This window comes from Tribolium castaneum, chromosome 11 (genome assembly GCF_031307605.1).
Source record: "Tribolium castaneum strain GA2 chromosome 11, icTriCast1.1, whole genome shotgun sequence".
NCBI classification, from domain to species: Eukaryota; Metazoa; Arthropoda; class Insecta; order Coleoptera; family Tenebrionidae; genus Tribolium; species Tribolium castaneum.
Genome location: NC_087404.1, coordinates 2,329,098 through 2,352,456, shown reverse-complemented (window position 1 = coordinate 2,352,456; position 23,359 = coordinate 2,329,098). Strand labels below are relative to the sequence as shown.

Below are 23,359 nucleotides of genomic sequence, written 5' to 3'. Positions count from 1 at the left end.
AATAATGTTTTCTTTATTAACATACATTATAAAAACACAATACAAATTTATATTAATTTTTAATTTGGGATAAATATAAATGGACTTCTGGCTATAATATTCCAAAGCTCTAAATATGAAAAGAGGATAGACACCAGACTCTACTCAATCAGACGAGTGTGTGTGTGTGTTCCGAGGAGTCTTTAAAGAAACTGTGGGCGATTATGCGGGGAGAAGGGCAGCAAAGTTCTTTTTAATATTTAAAAGTATGATTCTACTTTGGTTTCGCGATTTGCGTGTCATGCAAGGGAGTGCTATAACAATTACTCTAAAAACCAGGTTAGTTTAGTTGGAGAGTGTTTCTCTTTTAAAACCTAACATTTATAATCTTATTTTTGAGAGCTAAAATTAGCGATTTTATAGAAAAAAAATGCGTTTGCTAAAGCAACTGGAACATGTTTTGTTTAGTCTGGGATGAATAGGCCATTTTTTTTCTTGTAAAAAAAGTTGTCAAGTAGATAACGAATGGGGGGACAACACAACACAACCTTGACCTTGAGTTTGACCCCGCCCATTTTCCCTCTCTTTCTTTCAAGGCCACTCGTTCTCTCTCTTACTTTTTCAAGGCCAACCCCTTCCACTTCCCCCACCACTTCAAGGCCAAGGCATTATTGGACCTTGATGTTTTCAAGGTCAAGGCTATTCATGCTACTCCCCACTTTTGCAAGGCCAACAACTTTCCTCTTTACTTATCTTTCAAGGTCACTGCAGCTAATATATATAAAATTCAATACAAATTCAAAAACAGTATCTAATAAGTATTTCTCAATATTAAAGTAGTAAAAAAATGTGGTATCGTTTTACTTGTGAAGGTGTCATAATAGTGGAAGAAACGTGTTTCCACAACCAGTTAGGACACATATCTTTGGATGGTGGTTGGGAACGTTTCTTTAATAGAGTGGTTGTGTGTGAACAGTGCAGCACTAAGGACATTTCTATTATTAATCCAGATGGGTGGAATAATTCTTTAAGTATTGACATTACGTGTAATGAAGAAGAATTTAAAGAGTTACTTAGAAAATATGGTTTCCTTTGTCATAAGTGTAAAACTCCGTGTTACACAGCTAGCCAAGTGGATCCGGAAAATGCCCAAAAAATTATAGCTATATACCACTAACTTAAATCAGCATAATGGAAGTTGACAATGGTATGTAATATGAGATTGGATGTACTTTTAGAAATTAAGTTTTAAATGTTTTCAGATCCTTACTGCTACATGCTCTTTTGCCTGTCTTCATAGGACTGTAGTAACAGAAAATTCTTTTGTTTGAAATGTGTGAAGATTATGGCAGTGAGATTTCACATTTGTCATCTACATGTGACTTCAGTGTTAAACTACAAGTGTTTTTGGTGTAATACAGTAATAGGACAGAATTCTCAGTTGTGTGGAAATAATTTAATAAACAAAATGACTGTTAAAATATGGTATTTTAGTAGAGAGCGACAAATGTTGTTTTATGATTCTGATGACTATGATTCTGACGACTCCTCAAGTAGCTGTGATAGTGGTATAGAATGTTAGTTAGTTAATAAGAGTAGAAATTAAATATAAACAACTTGTAACCTTAGATTAAATTAGTATCTAGATTGTTCTTTTGCTGTATGGATAAAAGTAAATAAATGAAGTTATATAATAAACAGACTTGTGATTCTCAACATAGTATTGATTCAACTCTGACAAAGAGAGGTTGGGGTCTAATAAATAAATTAATAAATAAATTACCCATTGAATTGCATATACCGGGTTATCAGTTTTGTGGTCCTGGAACCAAATTACAAGAACGAATTGCACTTGGACATAGTGGTAGAAATAAATTAGATCAGGCTTGTAAAGAACACGATATATCATACGCCAACGAAACTAATTTGCAAAAACGACACGAAGCAGATAAGTTATTATTAAGTAAAGCAGTTGAACGTTTAAAAGCAAAAGACGCATCGTTTGGGGAAAAAGCAGCTGCATTAGCAATTGCTGGTATAATGAAAGGCAAAGTAAAATTCGGAATGGGAGCTTAAAGTAAAAAGGGTAAAAAAAGAAGACAAAAAAACAACGAGTTCTAGTTGCTCCTAAATATGGTGGTTTTTTACCATTCCTATTACCACTATTAGGTGCTCTAGGCGCTTTAGGAGGAGGAGCTGCAGGGATAGCGACTGCTGTAAATAAAGCTTCGGTAGATAAAAAAATGTTGGAGGAAACTATGCGGCATAATAAAGCAATGGAAATGAGTAGCGGTAAAGGAGTAGGAAAAACTAAAGGGAAAGGTCTTTACATTGGTCCATATAAATGGTATCAGAAAAAAAACTCCCAGTAAAATTACCACGTCACGCCCTCACTAATATTGAAATAATAAAGTTTGCTCGACTATTACAAATTCCAAATTTTAGAGGTGTATATATGCGTAATAAATTACCGAAAATTATACATAAAAATGAAACAGGAATTATAAATTTAGATGAAGAAAAAAATAGTGGAGCTCATTGGACAGCATATGTAAAAAATAAAAATAATATATTATACTTTGATAGTATGGGCAATTTAAAACCTCCAACAGAGATTATCAATTATTTCAAAAGTCATAATGATGGTAATAATATTACATACAATTATGATGGATATCAGAAAATGGGTTCATATAATTGTGGACAATTATGTTTAAAGTTTTTATATAGACACACATGCAAATTATAAGTTTAGTCGAATCAAAGATGCTGTTTGTATTAACAGGAAAATCAGCGATACTAAGTGCTGACTTTAATCCACCGATTGATGTTAGTGATGGTGTCTATGAACTGGGTGTTACAAATTTTGAAGTCTACAACAGTATACCGAATATTGATGAAGAAAATAATAAATTCTTTTTCGGGGATGTCGAATTTAAAATACCGACCGGTTGTTATCAATTAACCGATATAAACAACTATTTACAACATGTAATTGAAAAACAATTCAGTAATGACCTCTTATCTATTACTGCAAACAATAATACGTTACATACACATATCAAAGCAACAAAAGATGTTGACTTTACCAAACCAAATACTATCGGACCAGTGTTGGGATTTAATAGTCAAATAGTTCCGAAAAATGTTGGTAAAGATTCGGACAATATTGCAGACATAATGAAACTTAATTCGATTATGATTGAATGTAATATTACAATTGGAAGTTTTAAAAATGGAGAACCTGTACACATAATTTATCAATTTTTTCTAAACGTTCCACCTGGATTTAAAATAGTACAGTCACCAGATCATGTGATTTATCTACCCATTAGTGTTAAAACTATCAGAAATATTACACTTAAAATAATAGATCAAGATGAAAACTTGGTCAATTTTCAACAAGAGACTGTAACAGTTGGATTACATTTGCAGAAGAAAGAAGAAAATGGGTATTAGTTTTAGAACTGACTCATATAAAAAGCAACAAAAGTGTAGAAAAACAGTTAGTACGAAACGAACCGTGCAACAATTAAGTAATAAAAATAAACTGTTTCTAAAATCATTAGGATTTGAATTATACACATAAAAAAATGTTCGATATTGAGAAGGGTATTGAGTGGGATGAAGGTGTGGTAGGTTACAAATTTCAAAGTCATGAGGCATATACAGCCAGATATGAAAACACGGATGAAATTCTAATTCCTTTACAAGAAGATTTGTGTACACTACCATGTGATAGTTTAATTTTAATTGAGGGACAATTGGTTAAAACCGACGCGACAACCAATAAAACTGTACCAGCAACAGAAACCAAGTTTGTAAATAATGGTGTAGCTTTTTTGTTTAGTGAAATACGGTATGAAGTAAGTGGAGTAACTGTAGATACAAACACAAAGCCAGGTATTACAACAACTATGAAAAATCTGGCATCATTAAATCAAAGTGAAAGTCTGAAATTAACAATGTCTGGTTGGGATCTAAATGAAGAAGCCACTAAACCTATAGATAGATTTACCACTCCCTTACACTTTCAATAATCCTTATACACCACCCAAAAAAATTCATTTCATTTATAAAAAAGAGTTGATTATTGCAGTGGATATGAGTGATTTTTCTCATTTTTCAATAAATTAAACAGGTTAACGATGTTCTTGAAACAGGCGGTTACACTCCATCCTGTCTACATAGGTCTTCTTTTTACATTTTTTGTGTCTATATGTTAACCTTGATGGAATACACCAATGTAGTTGCAGTAAGTGCATACAAAGAAGTTGGCCTTGACGGAAGCTTTCAACAATTTATAAAATTGCAGGGAGTGCATGCAGAAATTCATTCTGTGTTGTACAGGTAGTCTGTGTACGAAATAATGTGTTCAAATTATTTTGCTCATTTTAAACCGTGTACTCATGGTGACGAGTGTTCTCAGTGTCCCTCAACTAGGACAACTGTAAGTAATCAGTCATCAAAGTTATTATTTAAAGTATTGAAGGGAAAAGTTGCAAATCCCTATCAAAACCGAAGTGGTTTTAATAGGGATAAACCTAGAATCAATATCGTTTCTGATGTAATTATTAGACCTGCTAATTCAAAATTAATCAAAAATGATGAGACACAATTTGAACAATTTGCCAAGTCGTCTTTAAATCAATCTTTGAGGGAAGATTGTTTTGAAGAGGATGTGATTGAATGTAGTCAGTTAAGTGTGAAAGAGAAGCAATTAGCTAATCACGCTGTTGCTAATATTGTTCAAATCGTTGATGAGGATGATGATTCTATGGTTATTCCTTCATCACAACCTGATAGTGAATTATCGTTTTCTTTACCATTCACGCAATACCTGGCTCAACATGGTATTGAAAATGATTATTCGGACGACATCTCGTTGACCTTAATAGACCAGTTTATTAACGAAGACGAGGCGGCGTCCAATCCGGTTGTGGATGAAGGAACTTGTCCCATCAATAATTCGATTACCGATGAGTTAAATGTATTTGATAATGATATGGTGGTGGTGGAAGAACCCCCAATCTCTCCCAGTCCACCACTACCACCACAAAGCTCCTTCGTTGTGCCAGTGTTTACCCGCCCCGTTACACCATCATCTCCTGAAGCGGCACCCGCGGTATTAACTCAACCCCCTATGATAATATCGCAGGACATCATTGACGCTTTATCGGAGCCTTGGGTTGAGGTGGAAAACATTATCAATGGTAACGTTGAACATCTCCCTCAACCCAATTCACCGATTATTGAGGAAAATGATGTTCTGCCAGAGAGATTGGTGGTGGTGGTAGAGGCCGAAAATAACATCATTCGGTCACTACAACCGTCACCCATAATATTATCACAGGGCGTCAATGACATGCAACAACCATCTGTCATTGACACACTGGCAGAGCCGTGGGTTGAAGAGAGGAGGCAGGGTGAAGAGATGGATGTTGAAAATGACATCATTCTAGGGCAAATAAATAATAGAGTTGAGAATAGGGTGGAGGGTGGAGACGTTGATGTCGAAAACGAAGACGATGACATCATTCCACCTACTTCCCCTCACTCACGATCAAGGAGGCGTCGGCGCCCTAGAAAGCCTCGTAGACGTTCGCGAAAGTCTCCATTAATATTAATTATTAATAATTATAATATTAATATTAATAATGTTAATAATAATAATTAATAATAATAAATCCTATTTCCATCCTACACTCATATCAAGTACATTTAATTCGGACGCGATTTTCCAAATTTTAACATCATACTACCTACAACACGATGGCAAGCATGCTGCTCCTCCTCGAGGTCTTGCTGGATACCTATCTCTGAACACAAAAAAAATATATATATTTATATAGTATAAATAAAAGTCTTTCAAAGATAGTAACAGAAGGCAGCAAATTTATAATTAAACTTTGTTAGTAACCTGTTTAATTTATTGATTTATATTTTCATAAGAAAATGCATCACTGTGAAAACTGTAATAAACAATTTACAACCCGTCAATCACGACTACGCCACGAAAAGCTCTATTGTCAAGTGGTCAAAAAACAGGAAAATGGAGGACCGGCCGCCAAAAAACAGAAAATATGTCATTCAACTGGTAAGTTTTAACTAATAGGTACTCTATTTTCAATTATTTTTCTTTTCTAGCTAGCAACAATTATATGTGCGTTACATGTAATCAGGAAATTGCTCCAAAGCTTATTACGGCCCATGAGAGAAGTAGACAGCATAGAAATAATTGTCAAAGTACTCCCTTGGAGGATGGGGTGTTTGCACTCAGCAGTGCATTTAAATCACGCATCGCTTCATATAGGATTTGTGATGAGGGCGATTATATCGATTTAAATGAATTTATAGATAAAATTCACAATAAATTACTTAGACTTATTGTTTCACAAATTGAAAAATTTAGTACAATCAAAATTAATTTGGAATTATTTGGATTGTATACCATTGAGTCAAAAAATATATTTGATGTAAAATCTTTCAATACTACTAACAGAATTGTCACTTTAGGCACGAATATTAGGAATATGTTGCATGACTTTCAAGAAGTTATTAGTCAAAAAATGATGGATTTTTTGGAACGAGATTCAGGTAGTTATATATTGTAAAAATCTTTATAATACAATTATTTTTTTTGCTTCTTTGTTTTAGGCTGGACACTTGTGAAAATCTTACATTTAGAATTAAATGTAAATTATTACAATCCATTGAAAGCTTCATCGTATATCCCACTACCACCAAGCGTGAAAATGAAGAGGGCAATAGTTAATGTTCAAAATCAGGATATTCATTGACCCATTGACATTTACCCAGTTCATATCCACATTGGTCGACACTTTTTAATTTCCAAGGTATTGAATTTCCTGTAAAACTGGATAGTTTTGCAAAATTTGAAAGTCAAAATAATGTCTCTATTAATGTTTACGGACTTGAATTACTTTATGTAAACAATAAGGTAAAATTTGAAATTGTGGGACCATTATATTTTACAAACTTTAAGAAACCGGTACACATAAATTTATTATTGTTGAGTGATAACGATGGTAATCAACATTACTGTACAATAACTAATTTGCCACGTTTAGTGTCTTCCCAACTCTCAAAACATCATCATTCAAAATTTTTCTGTGATGGATAATTACAATATTTCACAACCCAAGCTTTATTAGATAGACATTCTTCGACTGATTGTGGAAAACTTTATGCTAGAATCCCAAATAATGAATTAATAACAAATAGATTTGGTTATAATGTTCCCGCTAATGTATTAGAATTTTAAAATTATCATCATAAAATGACTATCCCATTTATTGTTTATGCTGATTTCGAATGTTTATTGAAACCTATGAGTACAGTTGCACCAAATCCAAATCAATCATTTTCGATAAAAACTTTTCTCCATCAACCATATTCATGTGCATATTACATTAAATGTTCATATAACGATCAATTATCTAAATTCCAAAGTTTTCGAGGACAGTCATCTGTGGTTGACTTTATTACAGCATTAGAAGTAGATTTGATAGAGATTTATAAAAAGTATTTAAGTATTGTACAACCAATGCTTCCATTAACTATTCAAGAAGAGTTTGATTATCTTACAGCAACGGAATGTCATATTTGTCAAAAACCTTTTCAACAGAATGATATTAAAGTAAAAGATCACTGTCATTTAACGGGTCGTTATAGGTCCGCCGCGCACAGTAATTGTAACTTGAAAATTTTATTCCGATAGTATTTCATAATTTAACAAATTATGATAGTCACTTATTCATTAAAGAGTTGGCCCTTGAAGAAAGTGAAATTAATATCCTTGGTAAAACTAAAGAGAAATATATTACATTTTCGAAAAAAAATTGTGTAGGCGAATATCTAAATTCAAACAATCGAATAGTCAAGGAGCACTTACACTTGCGTTTTATAGATAGTTTTCAGTTTTTGGCATGTTCATTAGAAAAACTGGCAGCAGCACATTACGTGACAGCACCATCTCTTAGTTGGAATGCTATGCTTAAATTTACCCATGTAAAATTAGAATTATTGACTGATATAGATATGTTGCATTTTTTCAAAAAAGGGATTCGTGGGGGAGTTAGTACATGTGTTAAACGAGCGGCTCAAGCAAATAATAAATTTCTTCCAAATTATGACCCTTCGAAACCGACATCATACATTTTATATCTCGATGCAACAAATCTCTATGGTTGGGCTATGAGTGAAGTACTCCCTTTAGGTGGATCTACTTGGTTAACGCAAGACGAAATTAATTCACTTAGTATTATGGATTTGACTGATACCACACCTGAAGGTTATGTCCTTGAAGTAGATATCTCTTATCCTCATCATTTACACAACTCTCATAATGATATGCCATTTCTACCTGAAAATTTAATTCCACCAAACGGAAAATGTGATAAACTCCTTCCAAATCTATGTGCTAAAACAAACTACATAATACACTATCGAAATTTAAAACAAGCTCTACAAAATGGACTAGAATTGACAAAAATTCATAGAGTACTAAAATTCAATCAATCGTCATGGCTCAAACCATATATTGATTTAAATACGAAATTACGAAATCAGACTAAAAATAAGTTTGAAAAATATTTATTTAAACTCATGAATAATAGTGTGTATGGAAAAACCATGGAGAATGTCGATAATCGGGTAGATATTAAACTGGCTACACATTGGAAAAAAAACGGTCACAAGTATGGAGCAGAGACATGGATAGCCAAACCACAATTTAAAAATTGTTCTAGTTTTACTGAAAATTTAGTTGCAATAGAAATGAATAAAGTTCAAGTAACATATGATAAACCTATTTATGTAGGATTCAGTATTTTGGAAATTTCAAAAACTTTAATGTATGACTTTTTTTATAATTTCCTTAAAGTTAAGTATGGAAATAATGTACAGCTTTTGTATACGGATACGGATTCATTAATTTTAGAAATTTATACGGAAAACGTATATAATAATATTAAACAGAATATCGATCGGTTTGATACTTCAAATTATCCCGAGAATAATATTCATGGTATTCCTAAAACTGTGTCTGTTATCGGTAAAATGAAAGATGAGTATGCTGGTGTACCAATTGTACTACTTTATGGCACCGGTGCCAAAGCATATTGTGTGCAAACAGTGAATGATTTAATTAAAAAGGTTAAAGGTGTAAGTAAACATGTAATTGATAAATCTCTAACACTGTTACAATATCGGGCAATTGCAACAAATCCTTCATCTTCATCAGTTTTCTGTGTTATGAACGTTTTCAAATCTTATTTACATAATATGTATACCGAATTAAGGAATAAAATAGCACTGTCTAATTTCGATGATAAACGATACATTTTAGGTAATTCAATTGATACATTAGCCTGGGGACATTACGATATTGATAGAGATCGAAATTTAGATTCTCTAATTAGAGAATTGCAAAAATATGTGGAACCCACTGATTGAATTTTACCTTATTGTAGATATGTAACGATATGTAACCATTTATTTATACTACATATTTATTATTATTATGTATTTATAATTGATGTAATGTGTAAAGTATTTTTATTTGTATTTTGTAAGTCAACAATGAAACTTGTGCAACAAAAAGATTTATTAAAAATTTCTAATCACGACTATTCAGTTTGTGTACCCTATCAACACTTTCCTAAACATAATACTTTATTCAACAATAGTGTAAAAAGAGGACTAGTGGTAGGACGTTCTGGATGTGGAAAAACAAATGTGATATTAAGTCTCTTGCTGCATCCAAATGGATTACGCTTCACAGACATTTACTTATTTTCAAAAACCCTACAACAACCAAAATATCAATTTTTAAAATCGGTTCTGGCACCTCTCGATAAAGTCGGTTACTATGAATATGAAGATGGTGCCGAAATTCCTCCTCCTAAAGAAATCAAACCCTATTCCATAATAATATTTGATGATGTAGTAACTTGTAACCAAAATATAATACGTGATTATTTTTGCTTTGGTAGGCATTATAATATCGATTGTATATTTATTAGCCAAACGTATTCTTCCATTCAGAAACAATTAATTCGTGATAATGCTAATTTCATAATTATCTTTCCTCAGGATGTATTAAATTTAAAACATATTTTTAATGATCACGTTGGTACAGATATGTCATTTGAAACCTTTCAGAAAATGTGTTCACAGTGTTGGCAAAAACCGTATGGATTTGTTACTATTGATAAGGATGCTGAACAAGACAATGGGCGTTATCGTAACGGTTTTGATCAGTTCATTAAAATATAAATGTAAATGTTTGTCAAAGATTTATTTATTAGTCGACGATCGACATGGATAAACGTTTAGCTTTAGAGCTGGATAAGGCAAGACGACACGTTAAACAAAAAGTACGATCATTATCTTCACACATTGCAAGTTCGCAAAGACGTTTCGCAACCCACATTCAACCTCTAACCGATCCAATAAAAAGTTTAATTTCTGAAATTAAACATGAACGCGAAGTTGTCCCAAAACAGGAAAAAATATCAATTCATCATGAGGTCAAGCAACCGGAGGCGAAGCGACTTTTTGAGTCAACGACTACAAGCCGTAGTACTACATCGCTCGATCCACGATTCAGTTTAATGCGACAACATGCGGCTGCTAGCACTCCCAGAGAGGAGGGAGAGTCACTCAGGAATGTGACCATTGAAAAGTTACAAGAAACATTAATAAATTTGTCAAAAACCGAAGCATTTCGCCATTTTCTTAAACAATGGACCGGTTTACCTCGACAGTACATTGAAGATATGATTACTGACACAGAAAACAAATTTGATCATCAATATGGTGTGAGACATGGAACCGAGGCAAATAAATTTTTTATTGGCAATTCTGAAATTGATTTCAAAGACGATCATGTAATCGTTCAAAATGTAGCTTATCCTGATACACCTGGATTGTATGAATTATTATTTAAAAAAAATCCAACTAATTATACTCAATCAGATTTAGAAACTTATCGAAATATTGTCATTCGAACCAATGCAGACAGGAAAAACTATAAACCAAATGCACAAATTCTGGGTAATGTAGGGAACAAATATAAAACAATTATTCGACATTTCTCGAGACAGCCACTACCGCTTCAGGAACACCGTGCATCTCAGTCGCCGCCATTTTACAGTGATACTGAAGAAAGCCTTGATACCGATCAAGGTCAATCGACTCCCGTCCAGCAACGAAGACTAGCGGCTAGGCCCCGCCGGTCTACAAATGTTCGCTCAGTCGAAATGTTGCGAGCGAGGTCGGAACAGTACGAACGGAGACCATAACGGACTTCTCATTTCAGCTGGGCATATTGGAATAGTGGTTTTTATGGAAATATGTTGCGCGTGGCTGGGGCTTCGCCCCAGTTAACTAAAAGGAAACAAACCCCACGACCAATTAAACTCGAAAACGTGGAACTCGAAACGTGGAATAGTGTTTATGTTTATGAACTGTACGCCACCCTAGCTCCATAAAAAAACACTATTCCACGTTTCGAGTTCCACGTTTTCGAGTTTAATTGGTCGTGGGGTTTGTTTCCTTTTAGTTAACTGGGGCGAAGCCCCAGCCACGCGCAACATATTTCCATAAAAACCACTATTCCAATATGCCCAGCTGAAATGAGAAGTCCGTTATGGTCTCCGTTCGTACTGTTCCGACCTCGCTCGCAACATTTCGACTGAGCGATCATTTGTAGACCCGCAGGGGCTAGCCGCTAGTCAGTAGTAGTCTTTCAATTCTCGTACCACCAGCACGTAAACAGTATCCGCGACTTCGCAACATACCTACAATACAACGATTGCAGGCTCAAGGTCATGAACAATCAACTCCGACAAGTAGTATCCAACCAATATCAAAAAGAGTTAAGGGTGGTAGTATTCTTCGCACATTGGCTTTAATAGTTAAAAATTTAGAATTTGTTCCTTACAAAAATTCCAACACACTCGTAAATAGACTACGTCTTTTATTATCATCGACAGTAGCTGGTAATAATAATCATATGAATGAAATCAATCGCATCATAACAGAATTGCGTGAATCGAAAATAATTCGTTAATGATTTACAGACGACTTGTATATATTATAAACACATTATATTTTATAGTTAGTATTTCTACATACTTTATTCATTCAATAGACAAGAATATGACATTAGATAAATTTGGTGAACACATTAGTGAACACAGAATTCGGACAACTTTACAACGTGTCAAATCTTTCTCATATACCACAATCTCACTCTTTGGGACACTGGATCCAGCTAAAAAACTTTTTGTATTATTTAATATTGGTACGAATTATATTTTCCCATTAAAAGAAGCAACGATTACGTCTGTAAATGGTAGTCCATCGAGCGGGTGGATTGCATTAATTAATTCGAAACAAACTACGAATTTAATTGGTCAAATTTTACGTGAAGGTGACAAACTATCATTTAAATATGGACCCAAAACATCAGAAGCTAAACCGATATATATAGAAATAGTTTTAAAAGTACCAATCCACCATGAAGCGTAGTCATTTAAATATTAAGCGTCAAGTTGTTAACGAACTACATGCACCGGCGAGAGTGAACTTTAAAAGACGACGTGTGATAGTGAAAGGTTTAAATGATTTATTGCAACTCGATCTGGTTGAAATGATACCATATTCACGCGTCAATAAAGGCTTTAAGTATATCATTATGGTTATCAATGTTTTTTCTAAATTTGTATGGGCTGTTCCATTAAAGAATAAGTCGGCTTTAAGTGTTGTAAATGCAATGAGTGAAATTTTAAAAACTCGACGTAACGTTCCTAAAAACAGATCTGGGAAAGGAGTTTTACAATAAACATTTTCAACAATTAATGAATAAATACAAAATTAATCACTACAGTTCTTATTCGAATTTAAAAAGTAGTGTCGTCGAGCGCGTGAATCGAACAATCAAGGGAATGATGTATAAAGAATTTTCGGTGCAAGGTCACTACAACTGGATAAACATTTTACCTGACATAATAAAAAAATACAATAATACCAGACATAGGACTACTGGTTTAAAACCGATTTCAATAAATAAGAAAAACGAACGCAAAGTTTTGGATCAAGTTTATAGTCATCCTAAAACAATGGACATTTATAAACCCAAATTTAAAGTTGGTAATTTTGTTCGAATTAGTAAACATCGACATCTTTTTAAAAAAGGGTACACCCCAAATTGGAGTAATGAAGTATTTACAGTTTCGAAGATTCAAAATACTAATCCTAGAACTTATTTGCTACAAGATGTTTCTGGAGAAACAATACGAGGAGGTTTCTACACTGAAGAATTACAAAAAGTTAAATATCCGAATGTATATCTCGTTGAGAAAGTCTTACGAAAGAAAGGTAACCGTTTATTCGTCAAGTGGAGTGGAATGGATAAAACTCAAAACTCTTGGATTAATTCATCGGATATTACATAGATAATAATAATAATTATTATTATTATTATTATGAATTGTTTTTTTTAATAAAATAAACTAAAAGGAATCAATTAAAACACTTTATTTCATCAATATTATAGGTAGTACATTAAATATCCTTAAATCTATTATAAATCCTCCATATTATTCTACCACTTATTTAATTATAAACTAATTAAATCAAAACGTCTCTTGAAACCTTTAGTTTACCTCGCCTTTTGCGCGCGCCCGACACTGATCAAGGTTAACAAGTCTACACATTACCTATGCATAAGAAGACGCACATAAATAATACATGAATACAAATACTATAAAAAATAAAACTACAACAATGCTATTTTTAGTAACTAATTTGAATTTTTGAATTGTAGTTTTGTCTGTGGAATGCAATTTCACATATCCACATTTTGGAGAATGTTTTTTATGCTCCATAAACACATCATCACTTTTTTCCCATCGTGAAATTATTACTCCACAAACAAAACACTGGGTACAATCAGATATTTGAATATAAAGAAATCCCGCTTTTGCTAAACTCCATGGAGATGGGTATGAATGTACCCAGTTCTTATATGATAACAGTCTTTTATCAAAACACTCCTATAAACTTTTTTCATATTGTCCATCGTCTAGACACATGATTTTTATTCATTTATTTAACTATCACTAGCACAAAACGCACATTACTTCACACACATAAGTCTTTTTCCGATAATTTCATCCTACTCTTCGGCACTCTCGTTAACTGTAAATGAAATATACATTTCTTTAATTTCTTTTCATCCTCCATTTTACATTATGTTCACTCACCTAATATTTCATCATCAACACGTTGAAACTCAAAACAATGTGCAGATGTCGGGTTTCTAGCATCTTCTTTTCCCAAATATATTAAATATAGTGGACGTGGATCTCGTAATAACTCATCAATTTTCTCCTCAGTCAAATAATCACTTATTCTACTCGGCAGAAACACTGCATAATTGTCCAACTCAACAAGCACTGAATTTCCGAACAGAGACTTTGTGCGTCTAATATTATGTATGCGGAATCTTGTGTTCAACTCTAGCTCACCAGCTTTTAAAATGGGCTTCTGTCCGCATCGAGCGATTCGATTCAATACATCCATGACCCAGCAGCGAATACTCTTAGACATTAACACAGATATATGCACTTTTTTTATATTCTTATTTCTCGGAGGATTAAATCAGTGCTGACTGCTATCAAACATGTACTAAATTCTATATATTAACTATACCCCCACTTTTTAACCTTGAATGAAAATGCATCAATATTGTGGCCTTGAAAAAGTGAGATAATGAGAAAAAGTGAGATGAAAACATCAAAGATAAAGAGGGAATGAGTGGTCTTGAAACAGTGAGCGACTCTCTGCTTGCAGGTCACACTTACTTGTATCAGTAGTAAAAACATGTAGCTTTTTTTACAACTTTTATTTTTTTTATACAATAATATAATATTTACATTTTACTACAACTACTACTACTACTTAGCTAAACTTATTCTACACTATTTTTACGAAAGAACCTCGGCCCTAAAAAAAATTCACAATAAATTACTGTTGAAAAAGATTCAATAAAACTTACTTCTTTAATTTAAGGCATTATGATTTCTTTTAGATTTTAGGAAGTCGAGGTAGCTGGGCTCATTGAAATGATCCCAGTTCTCCTCTTCTTCCTTCATCATCACTTCACATGAGGCCCTTTGTTTTATGACATTATCATTCTTTTTAGATTTTAGGAAGACGAGGTAGCTGGGCTCATTGAAATGGTCCCAGTTCTCCTCTTCTTCCTTCATCATCACTTCACATGAGGCCCTTTGTTTTATGACATTATGATTCTTTTTAGATCTTAGGAAGTCGAGGTAGCTGGGCTCATTGAAATGATCCCAGTTCTCCTCTTCTTCCTTCATCATCACTTCACGTAAGGCCCTTTGTTTTTCTTTATCAGCCCGATGACACTTCCAAATGTGCCTTTCGAGCCGAAACCAGAGCAGTACGTGGTTTTTGTCGTACGGACATGTAATCACATCCTCTGAAAAAAATTATTTCCAACTAAACTACTAAAAAAATATTAAACTTACCAGGAGTGTTATAAATAGAACTTTTTCTGATGGGTTCCATTTTTTAAAGAATTTCTTGTTATTGCAGATATTCACAAGAACTGTGTTACACAACACAACACATTAACTTTTATACAGTTTGGGGTGGAAAATGAGTAACGACAATTGCGCGATTCATCTTGAATGAGTGAGGAGTTGTTAGCCTTGCAAAAGTGGGGAGTAACATGAATGACCTTGACCTTGAAAACATCAAGGTCCAATAATGCCTTGGCCTTGAAGTGGTGGGGGGAAGTGGGAGGGGTTGGCCTTGAAAAGGTAAGAGAGAGATAACGAGTGGCCTTGAAAGAAAGAGAGGGAAAATGGGCGGGGTCAAACTCAAGGTCAAGGTTGTGTTGTGTTGTCCCCCCATTCGTTATCTACTTTGTCATTTAATATTTGTGTAAAAGTCTTAAACATTTAAAAATTTTATTAAACAAAGTAAAGTACATCGATGTGAAAAAGTCCATTATTGTCCTTTAAATTGTAGCGGTTATCTACGTTCTAAATTTTCCGGCTAAATGTCAGTGCATCTTTCTATTTGCGACTAAAGTGTGTTTTGTGTTATTTAAATAGTTCTGTGTTCGACAAGCTTTTGAGATAGTTCAGTTTTAGAATTTATTGTTTCTTAATTGTAGTGTAGCGAATAAGAGTAGTGAAAAGTGTCTTTCGTAAGTGAGGTGTTTCGGAGTCACTAGTGTAGAGCGTGCAGGAAAGACTCTACATTGGTGATCCCGACTGCAGTGGCCACGAATAGACTACAGTGGTAACGACGCCCGACGACGCCAAGTCCTCGTCGGTCAGCAGGACCAGCAATGCCTAGAACATCGCGGATGGTGAAAATTGCTAGTGATTATTGTTATTGCGGTGTTTTCGGACAATGCTTTCAGTAGGCGCCCTCAGGAAGTGCTTCTAAGAATACTTGTAGACTCAGCATTAACATGATTCATGAGTGGTGTCCGAAGTAGCTCTTCTCGATACCTGTTCAGCTTCAACTGTGTCCACAGTGAAGAGCAAGCAGCTCACGGATTATCTTAACATGGCAGCAACCACTACGACTGCATCAACCACCACGTCGAAAGGTATACAACAATTGTCTTTACCTCATGTTGTTAGAATAGCAATCAAAGTAGCACCCTTCTGCCATGATGATCCAGCTTTATTGTTCGCTCATTTGGAATGCCAGCTAACCTTGGATGGTGTCACTAACGATGCAACAAAGTACAATTATGTTGTTACTAAGACTACAAGTAAGCACAAGTCCTCTGGGATATAATGGCAACTTTTCCTCCCGAAGATAATTTCCTCACTATCAAGAAGGAACTCATCCAACGACTCACCGATTTTGTGCATGTAGTGTTACGTGGTTTGGACTTTTGTTAGTGTACAAAGATGACATTCTTGTAGCTTCAAGAAACGAAGAAGGCCATGTAGTGCTTCTCAGAAAACTTTTTAACAGACTAAATGACTTCGGTGTTTTAGTCATGTTGCAAAGTGTGTTTTTAGAAAACCAGAATTTCGTTTCCTTGGACATATTGTCTCTTTATCCACTCCTGAAAAGGTCGCAGCAACTAGAAACTTCAAACAACAAAGCCACTTCTTGTTCCACCTCAGTTTTTGGAATTAATAAACTTCTATCGAAGTTTCATTCCTAGAGCTGCCAGCATATAAGCTCTTCTGCACAATTGTCATGGAAAAGACGCCAAGCGTAATAGCCTAATCCACTGGACGTCAGACATAGAAAACTGCAAAAATAGTCTTTGCGAAGTAGCTCAAACAATATGCATCGGCTGCGGAACGCTAAACTTTCGCTTGTGACAGACGCATTCAACACTGCCATAGGTATTTGACTTCAATAGTTGGTCCACAATAGTTGTCAACCTCTGACATTTTTTCCCAAAAAACTGTCTTAATGAAACTCATTATAACGCGTACAATAGAGAATTTTATAAGCTATTTAAGCCACTATCAGTCATTTTAGTCATATACTTGAGGGACGTCACTTTTTCATTTTGAATCATCATAAACCAATAACGCATGCATTTTAACAAAAGCTAGAGAAATATCCACTTCGTCAATTTTGGTATCTTGGTTTCTTCGGGCAATTTTGACCGATATTCGTTACACGTTGGGAAGTGCTGACGCTCGATGTCTATCTCTTCTGCTGTAAACTTTCAAGAATTACGTGTCCTCAGGAAAGTGACAACGAGCTTAAGTCATTTATGGAGACATCCTTATCTTCAAGTTTACGTCTTCAAAAAGTTCCCGTTCCAGGAACTGACATATAGCTTTGCTGCGACACATCTCTTTTGACTCCAAGACCAATTGTCACCGAACCCTTCCGTCGGACGGTTTTTGATTTGCTTCATTCGCTTTCACATTCAGGAGCTAAAGATTCGTCAAAATTACTTTCTCAACGTTTTGTTTAACTCAACATGCGGCGTATTGCAAGAAATGGACCTAAACTTGCGTCAAGTGTCATGTGGATATAGTGGGTCCGCAGCCTCCTTCAAATGGTTTCCGCTACTGCTTAGTTTGCGTTTTACTCGCTAGGCAAAAGCTTTTCTAATGAAAAGAATCGACACTAACACTGTCGTTCAAACATTTTTCTCTTGATGGATTGCTAAATTTGGCACTCCCCAGAGAATAACAATTGACCGAGGGTGACAATTTAAATCGCATTTTTCCGACGCTTAAATTTATTTTGTGATACAATTCATCTTTACACCTCTGCATATCATTATTGCGCTAACGAGATGGTCGAACGCTTTCACTAGCAGTTAAAAGCAGCAATCACATGTCACGAAGAAACTTGAACCGAAGCACTGCCAATAGTTCTTCTTGGTTTTCGGGCAGGTTGAAGAGAAGATCTCCAAGCCACTGCAGGAGAACTGGTGTACGGTGAAAATCTTTTTACCTAGACAATTTCTTACTCCAAATTTTTCAAGATCGGATGATTCACCTACAGCTAGCCAGCACGGTGCTAAACGTATTTTCACCATCAAAGAATTAGAAACGTGCAGTTACGTTTTTTTTCGAAATGACGTTGTTAGGCCACCACTACAGCCAGTACACAACCAGAAAATGGTCCATCTACTGATCAAGGGACGTGAAAAAAGTGAATAAAGTGTACTAGTCGCAAGTTAATGAAAACCACAGTGATGTGAGGTGTTCGTTCCCGTGAACAGTGTTCCGCGAATTACCCCAACCCTATATTGTCAGTTTACCAAGCTAGGATTTGAATAGTGAGGCTGCTCTTCGATGACAATATCATGTCCGCAAGTGAAGTGTTCCTGTGAAACCCTATTCCAATCTTGTCAGATGTTCCAAACCAGGATTCAGCTCTCCGCTGACAAGATCCTTTCCAAAAATTTTCACCACACCGATTGAAAAGTGTGTTAAGTAGACAACGCGATCATGTCGATCATGTCGTTTGATTTGTTTTTGTCAAGCAAACAAAATCCAATCGACCAAACGTGGCGTTTGCAACAACAGCGAGAGAATATCAACCTTTTAGATCGGGCAATTAAACAAATAATTGCCGAGATCGAAGAATCCCAACCAAGAAGCAGGTATGAGTTACTGTTATGGATGATGACCACCCAGTGGAGTTCAATGGAGTTCAATGTAAGAACTGCACGAAGAATTAATGGTCTACCAGTACGGCCCAGATTCGTATTTTACTGACCACGTTTTCTGGGTGGTAGAAGCCAAATACGAAAACGCCATAATGAATCTGGAAACCAAAATTTCAGAAACAGCTCTAGTGATACCAAACGAAAAATTTCAATTGAAACAGATCTACGAGGACTACGACATTCCGCAAACGAACACAACAGCTCCATTGACTACAGGTATTCCAGAATTTCATTTGCAACAATTGTGCGACAAATACGAACTTACACAAATAAACACAACATCAGTCCTGATCGACAATGAAATTTTCACCGCCTGGCAAAGTCAGATGCTAGATGATCCGACAGTTGATCAACCAGGGCCGATAGACTTAATTTTGGAAGCAGAAGAAGTGGGACACATTCTTCAATCGGGTCTTCAAAAAATTGAAAACATGCCGGTCGAGGAATGAACTTTGGTCAGAATGTGTCAGTTCACCAACCCTCAGTAAAATCTCCAAAAAACATTAGTTTAATAAATCCATACGAAGAGGATTTATCAAAACTTCCCAAATTGGCTATCCAAGAAATTACATCGTCCAGTCTTCGACTAATGACTCAAGCAGTTGACATAGGTCGAAAACTACGTCATGTAAACAGTGAAGAATCAAATTTCATAACAATGGAAATAGTAATGTTGACTCAGCTCGACACACTAACCGAGGAAATAGCCGCGGTCAACGACAAAAGAGAACACGATCCAAGTTCAGGCAGAAACAAACTACTGCCAGATCGGAAATTGAAGATTTCGACAATAACCAAATTACTACTTGCAATTTGGTTTCCCAGCTTTTCCCCAGGACATTTTGCCGCGGCAACATATATGAACTAATCCCATATGCTCATGTAACCAAATTTCCTGCAGAGGCCAGAGGCACACCACAAAACGTATAACCTGCAGGAAAATACTCCACCAAACCCTAATCACGAGTGTGATCATAACACCAGTTCTTAGGTACCAAACCAATTCACTTTTCGCTGGAGTTTCGCCAGAATGTTTAATCTCAATTAAACATCTTTTTTTTCAAATTCAAATTGACCATATGAGGCAATATTTAGGTCAGCAATTTTGCCAATACTGCAAGTTGTGGTCGACGACTTCTGGCGGGATTACAAACCTCATTTCCTGACGTGGAAATTTCTGTGTCCAAAATTGGGCAATTGATGCAATTTGCAGTCGTTGACGCTCCGAGCAATGACTATCAAAGTGCTGAGTTGCTGACTAAATTCCAAATGTATATATTGAAATTGTATTATTAAAATGCAATGTAATTAGTTTGCACAGATAGGTTAATTGTAAAATAAAATTAGTTTAGCACAAACCGTCGCGCTACTCACTTCGCCTCCACCTTAACCGTGACGTGTAGTCACAAAAATAAACACAGATTAAAGTCCAAATCTGTTCACCAACTGATTCGTTCTTTCCACTTTTTTCGTTCCATAACTCGCTTTTGAACGTTCAGCAAAAATGCCCTCAGTTGTTACAAATGTATTTCATCATTATATGATCGGATTTTTGCTGGACGCACATCCGGCGGATGAAAGTTTAAAATTTAAGTATGAGAAAGAATAAATCTATGAACTACGTTTTCGCTAATGACAATATAAGGTGTCCCATTTAAAAAAATGTAACTTTGGTTCACCACCCTGTATACAACAGCCTGTGCATAATAAAAATAATTTTAGTTTGTGGATTTTAAGTCGATCTATCGGATAATTAAAACAGCATAGAAATAATTCAATTACCAAGAAAGTTATAGACCGATAAATTATTCAAGCATTAAAAAAAACAATAGTTAATGTAATTTTACTTTCAAGGACATATCTAATCAGTGATAATTATTTTAAAATTTTATCAATCTTACTTAAAATATAATTCGATAAAATGCGATGTTGGCGTTTTTATAGTTTTGAAACAGCTAATAGGTATTAATAATGTTGTTGCATATTCCATAAATACATGCGGTGACGATGGTACATTTATTAATTTTAACATTAGAACGATAGAATAAAACGATAGAGTAAAATAAATAAAATGGCCATATAGTGATTTTTTGTTGTATTGGTAATTTTTTATTTTATCAGTTTAAACAAAAATTTATCAAAGACAAAGACAAAACCTTGTATTGTACACGTAAAGAAAAGTTGGCACTATCTGCCCATGATTTCTTTCTGAAACGCGTACTCCGTACTCGAGTACGGAGTACGTGTTTCAGAATCACGTCACTCACAGATAATTAACATATCAAACGAACTTATCTTAAGTGAAATTCGACCATTATTATATGAAACTTCGTCGAAGTTTCTGGGCAGAAGATTCTTCCCTCTAGTTTTTGCAATTAGAGGGATAATTTCAATTAAATAGGGTGACCCTGGACGCCACAAAATATTTTTACGTAATTACGAATTTGGAGACAAGGTATTTAATGGAGATCAAAGACGTCATCACCAACATCCCCGAAACGAACAAGTACGAAAAGGTAAAGGAAGAGCTGATAAAACGCCTCTCCTCAAGTCAAGAACAGAAAACCAGGCGCCTCCTGGAAAGAGAAGAGATGGGTGATAGGACGCCATCTCAATTCCTACGCCATTTGAGGGACCTAGCTGGCGCAAACGTTCATGAATCATTTCTCAGAACCTTGTAGACAGGGCGCCTGCCGAGAAATATGCAAGCCATCCTTGCGACGCAATCGAAATGCACCTTGGATGAGGTAGCGGTGTCGGCGGACAAAATCCATGAAACCATGCCGGAGGCAAGAGTTTTTGCAATCAACAACAACGCGAACCCCAGCAGCGCCATCACCGGCACTCATGGAAACTTTGACGCAACCATCAGCGCCCTCTCGCAACAAGTGCAGGACCTTTCACGACAACTGGCAGCACTGCAGACTTCGCAGTCTGGTTATGTTTCGCGTTTTGGGACTCGGGCGCCATCTAGGTACCGGTTGAGGAGTCGTAGCAAGCCGCGCGATGGAAAATGCTGGTTTCACCACCGTTTTGGCGACAAGGCAAGGAAGTGTGAAGCCCCATGCTCCTACCAAAAAAACGGCACAAGCAGTCAGTAGTGGCGGCATACGACTGCGCTCGCAACACTTGCCGCCTATTCATCCGCAATCGTAACGACGGAGTTCCATTTCTTATTGACCGATGTGAGTGTTTTCCCCAAAAAACACCGGCGTCCGACGTGGTGCTTTTTGCGGTAAACGGTACGCGACTTCCAACTTACGGACTACGAACGCAACAGCTAAATCTGGGGTTGCGTCGTGAATTTAAGTGGCAGTTTATTATCGCGGATGTGAGCTACGCAATAATCGGGGCGGACTTTATTCACCATTACAAACTTCTAGTAGATTTACGCAATAGACGCTTGATAGACTCATTAACCCAGGTGTGCGCAGAGTGCGAGATACGGGTAGTAGATGTGCCGACAGTTAAAACTCTATGCATGGCGGGCGCGAGTGAGTACCACCGTTTACTCCTGGAATTCCCCGCAATCACCAAGCCACCCAATATTCATCAAGAGCGAAGGCACAACACCGTCCACTTCATCCGGACAACCGATGGTCCACCCGTTTCATGTCGCCCCCGGCGCTTGGTGCCTGATCGCTACAAGGCTGCAAAAAAAGAATTCGATGCAATGGTGAGAGACGGAATCGTAAGACCCTCTGACGGTAACTGGTTCTCTCCGCTCCACCTTGTGCCTAAATAAGATGGCAATTTGAGGCCATGCGGCGACTATAGAAGACTAAATGCGCGAACTATTCCGGATCGTTACCCTGTGCCCCACATTGAAGATTTTTCACACGCACTCCATGGCAAGAAAGTATTTTCAACAATAGACTTGGTTTGAGCATACCACCAAATTCCGGTCAACCCTCAAGACATTCCGAAAACAGCGATTACAACTCCCTTTGGACTTTTTGAATACACCCAAATGTCATTTGGATTAAGAAACGCGTCGCAAACGTTTCAAAGATTTATTGATGAAGTCACACGTGGGCTCGACTTCTGTTTCGCATACATAGATGACGTTCTCGTCGCATCAGAGAACTCTCAACAACATCAACAACATTTGAGGAAACTGTTCACACGCTTCTTAGACTACGG

At 35.9% G+C, this 23,359-nt stretch overlaps 1 protein-coding gene and 1 long non-coding RNA gene across 2 annotated transcripts; one reads left to right on the top strand and one right to left on the bottom strand.

Moving 5' to 3' along the window:
* Nucleotides 1-13,530: 13,530 nt before the first annotated feature.
* Nucleotides 13,531-14,704, bottom strand: LOC135267311 (uncharacterized). Its single transcript, XR_010335732.1, has 2 exons — nt 14,274-14,704; nt 13,531-14,208 (listed from the first exon to the last, which is right to left on the bottom strand). It is a non-coding gene; the product is annotated as an uncharacterized LOC135267311 (long non-coding RNA).
* Nucleotides 14,705-21,678: 6,974 nt separating this feature from the next.
* On the top strand, nt 21,679-22,317 carry LOC135267351 (uncharacterized). Its single transcript, XM_064359615.1, has 2 exons — nt 21,679-21,867; nt 21,898-22,317. The coding sequence occupies exons 1-2, from the start codon at nt 21,679-21,681 to the stop codon at nt 22,315-22,317; spliced, it is 609 nt and encodes a 202-aa protein (XP_064215685.1).
* Nucleotides 22,318-23,359: the final 1,042 nt, after the last annotated feature.

What these genes read in the sequence shown, in the direction of transcription:
- LOC135267351 (XM_064359615.1), top strand. Translation starts at nt 21,679, where the DNA reads ATGGAGATCAAAGACGTCATCACCAACATCCCCGAAACGAACAAGTAC. An exon ending in GGGACCTAGCTGGCGCAAAC is followed by an intron (nt 21,868 to 21,897) that starts GTTCATGAATCA and finishes AGAACCTTGTAG; the next exon opens with ACAGGGCGCCTGCCGAGAAA.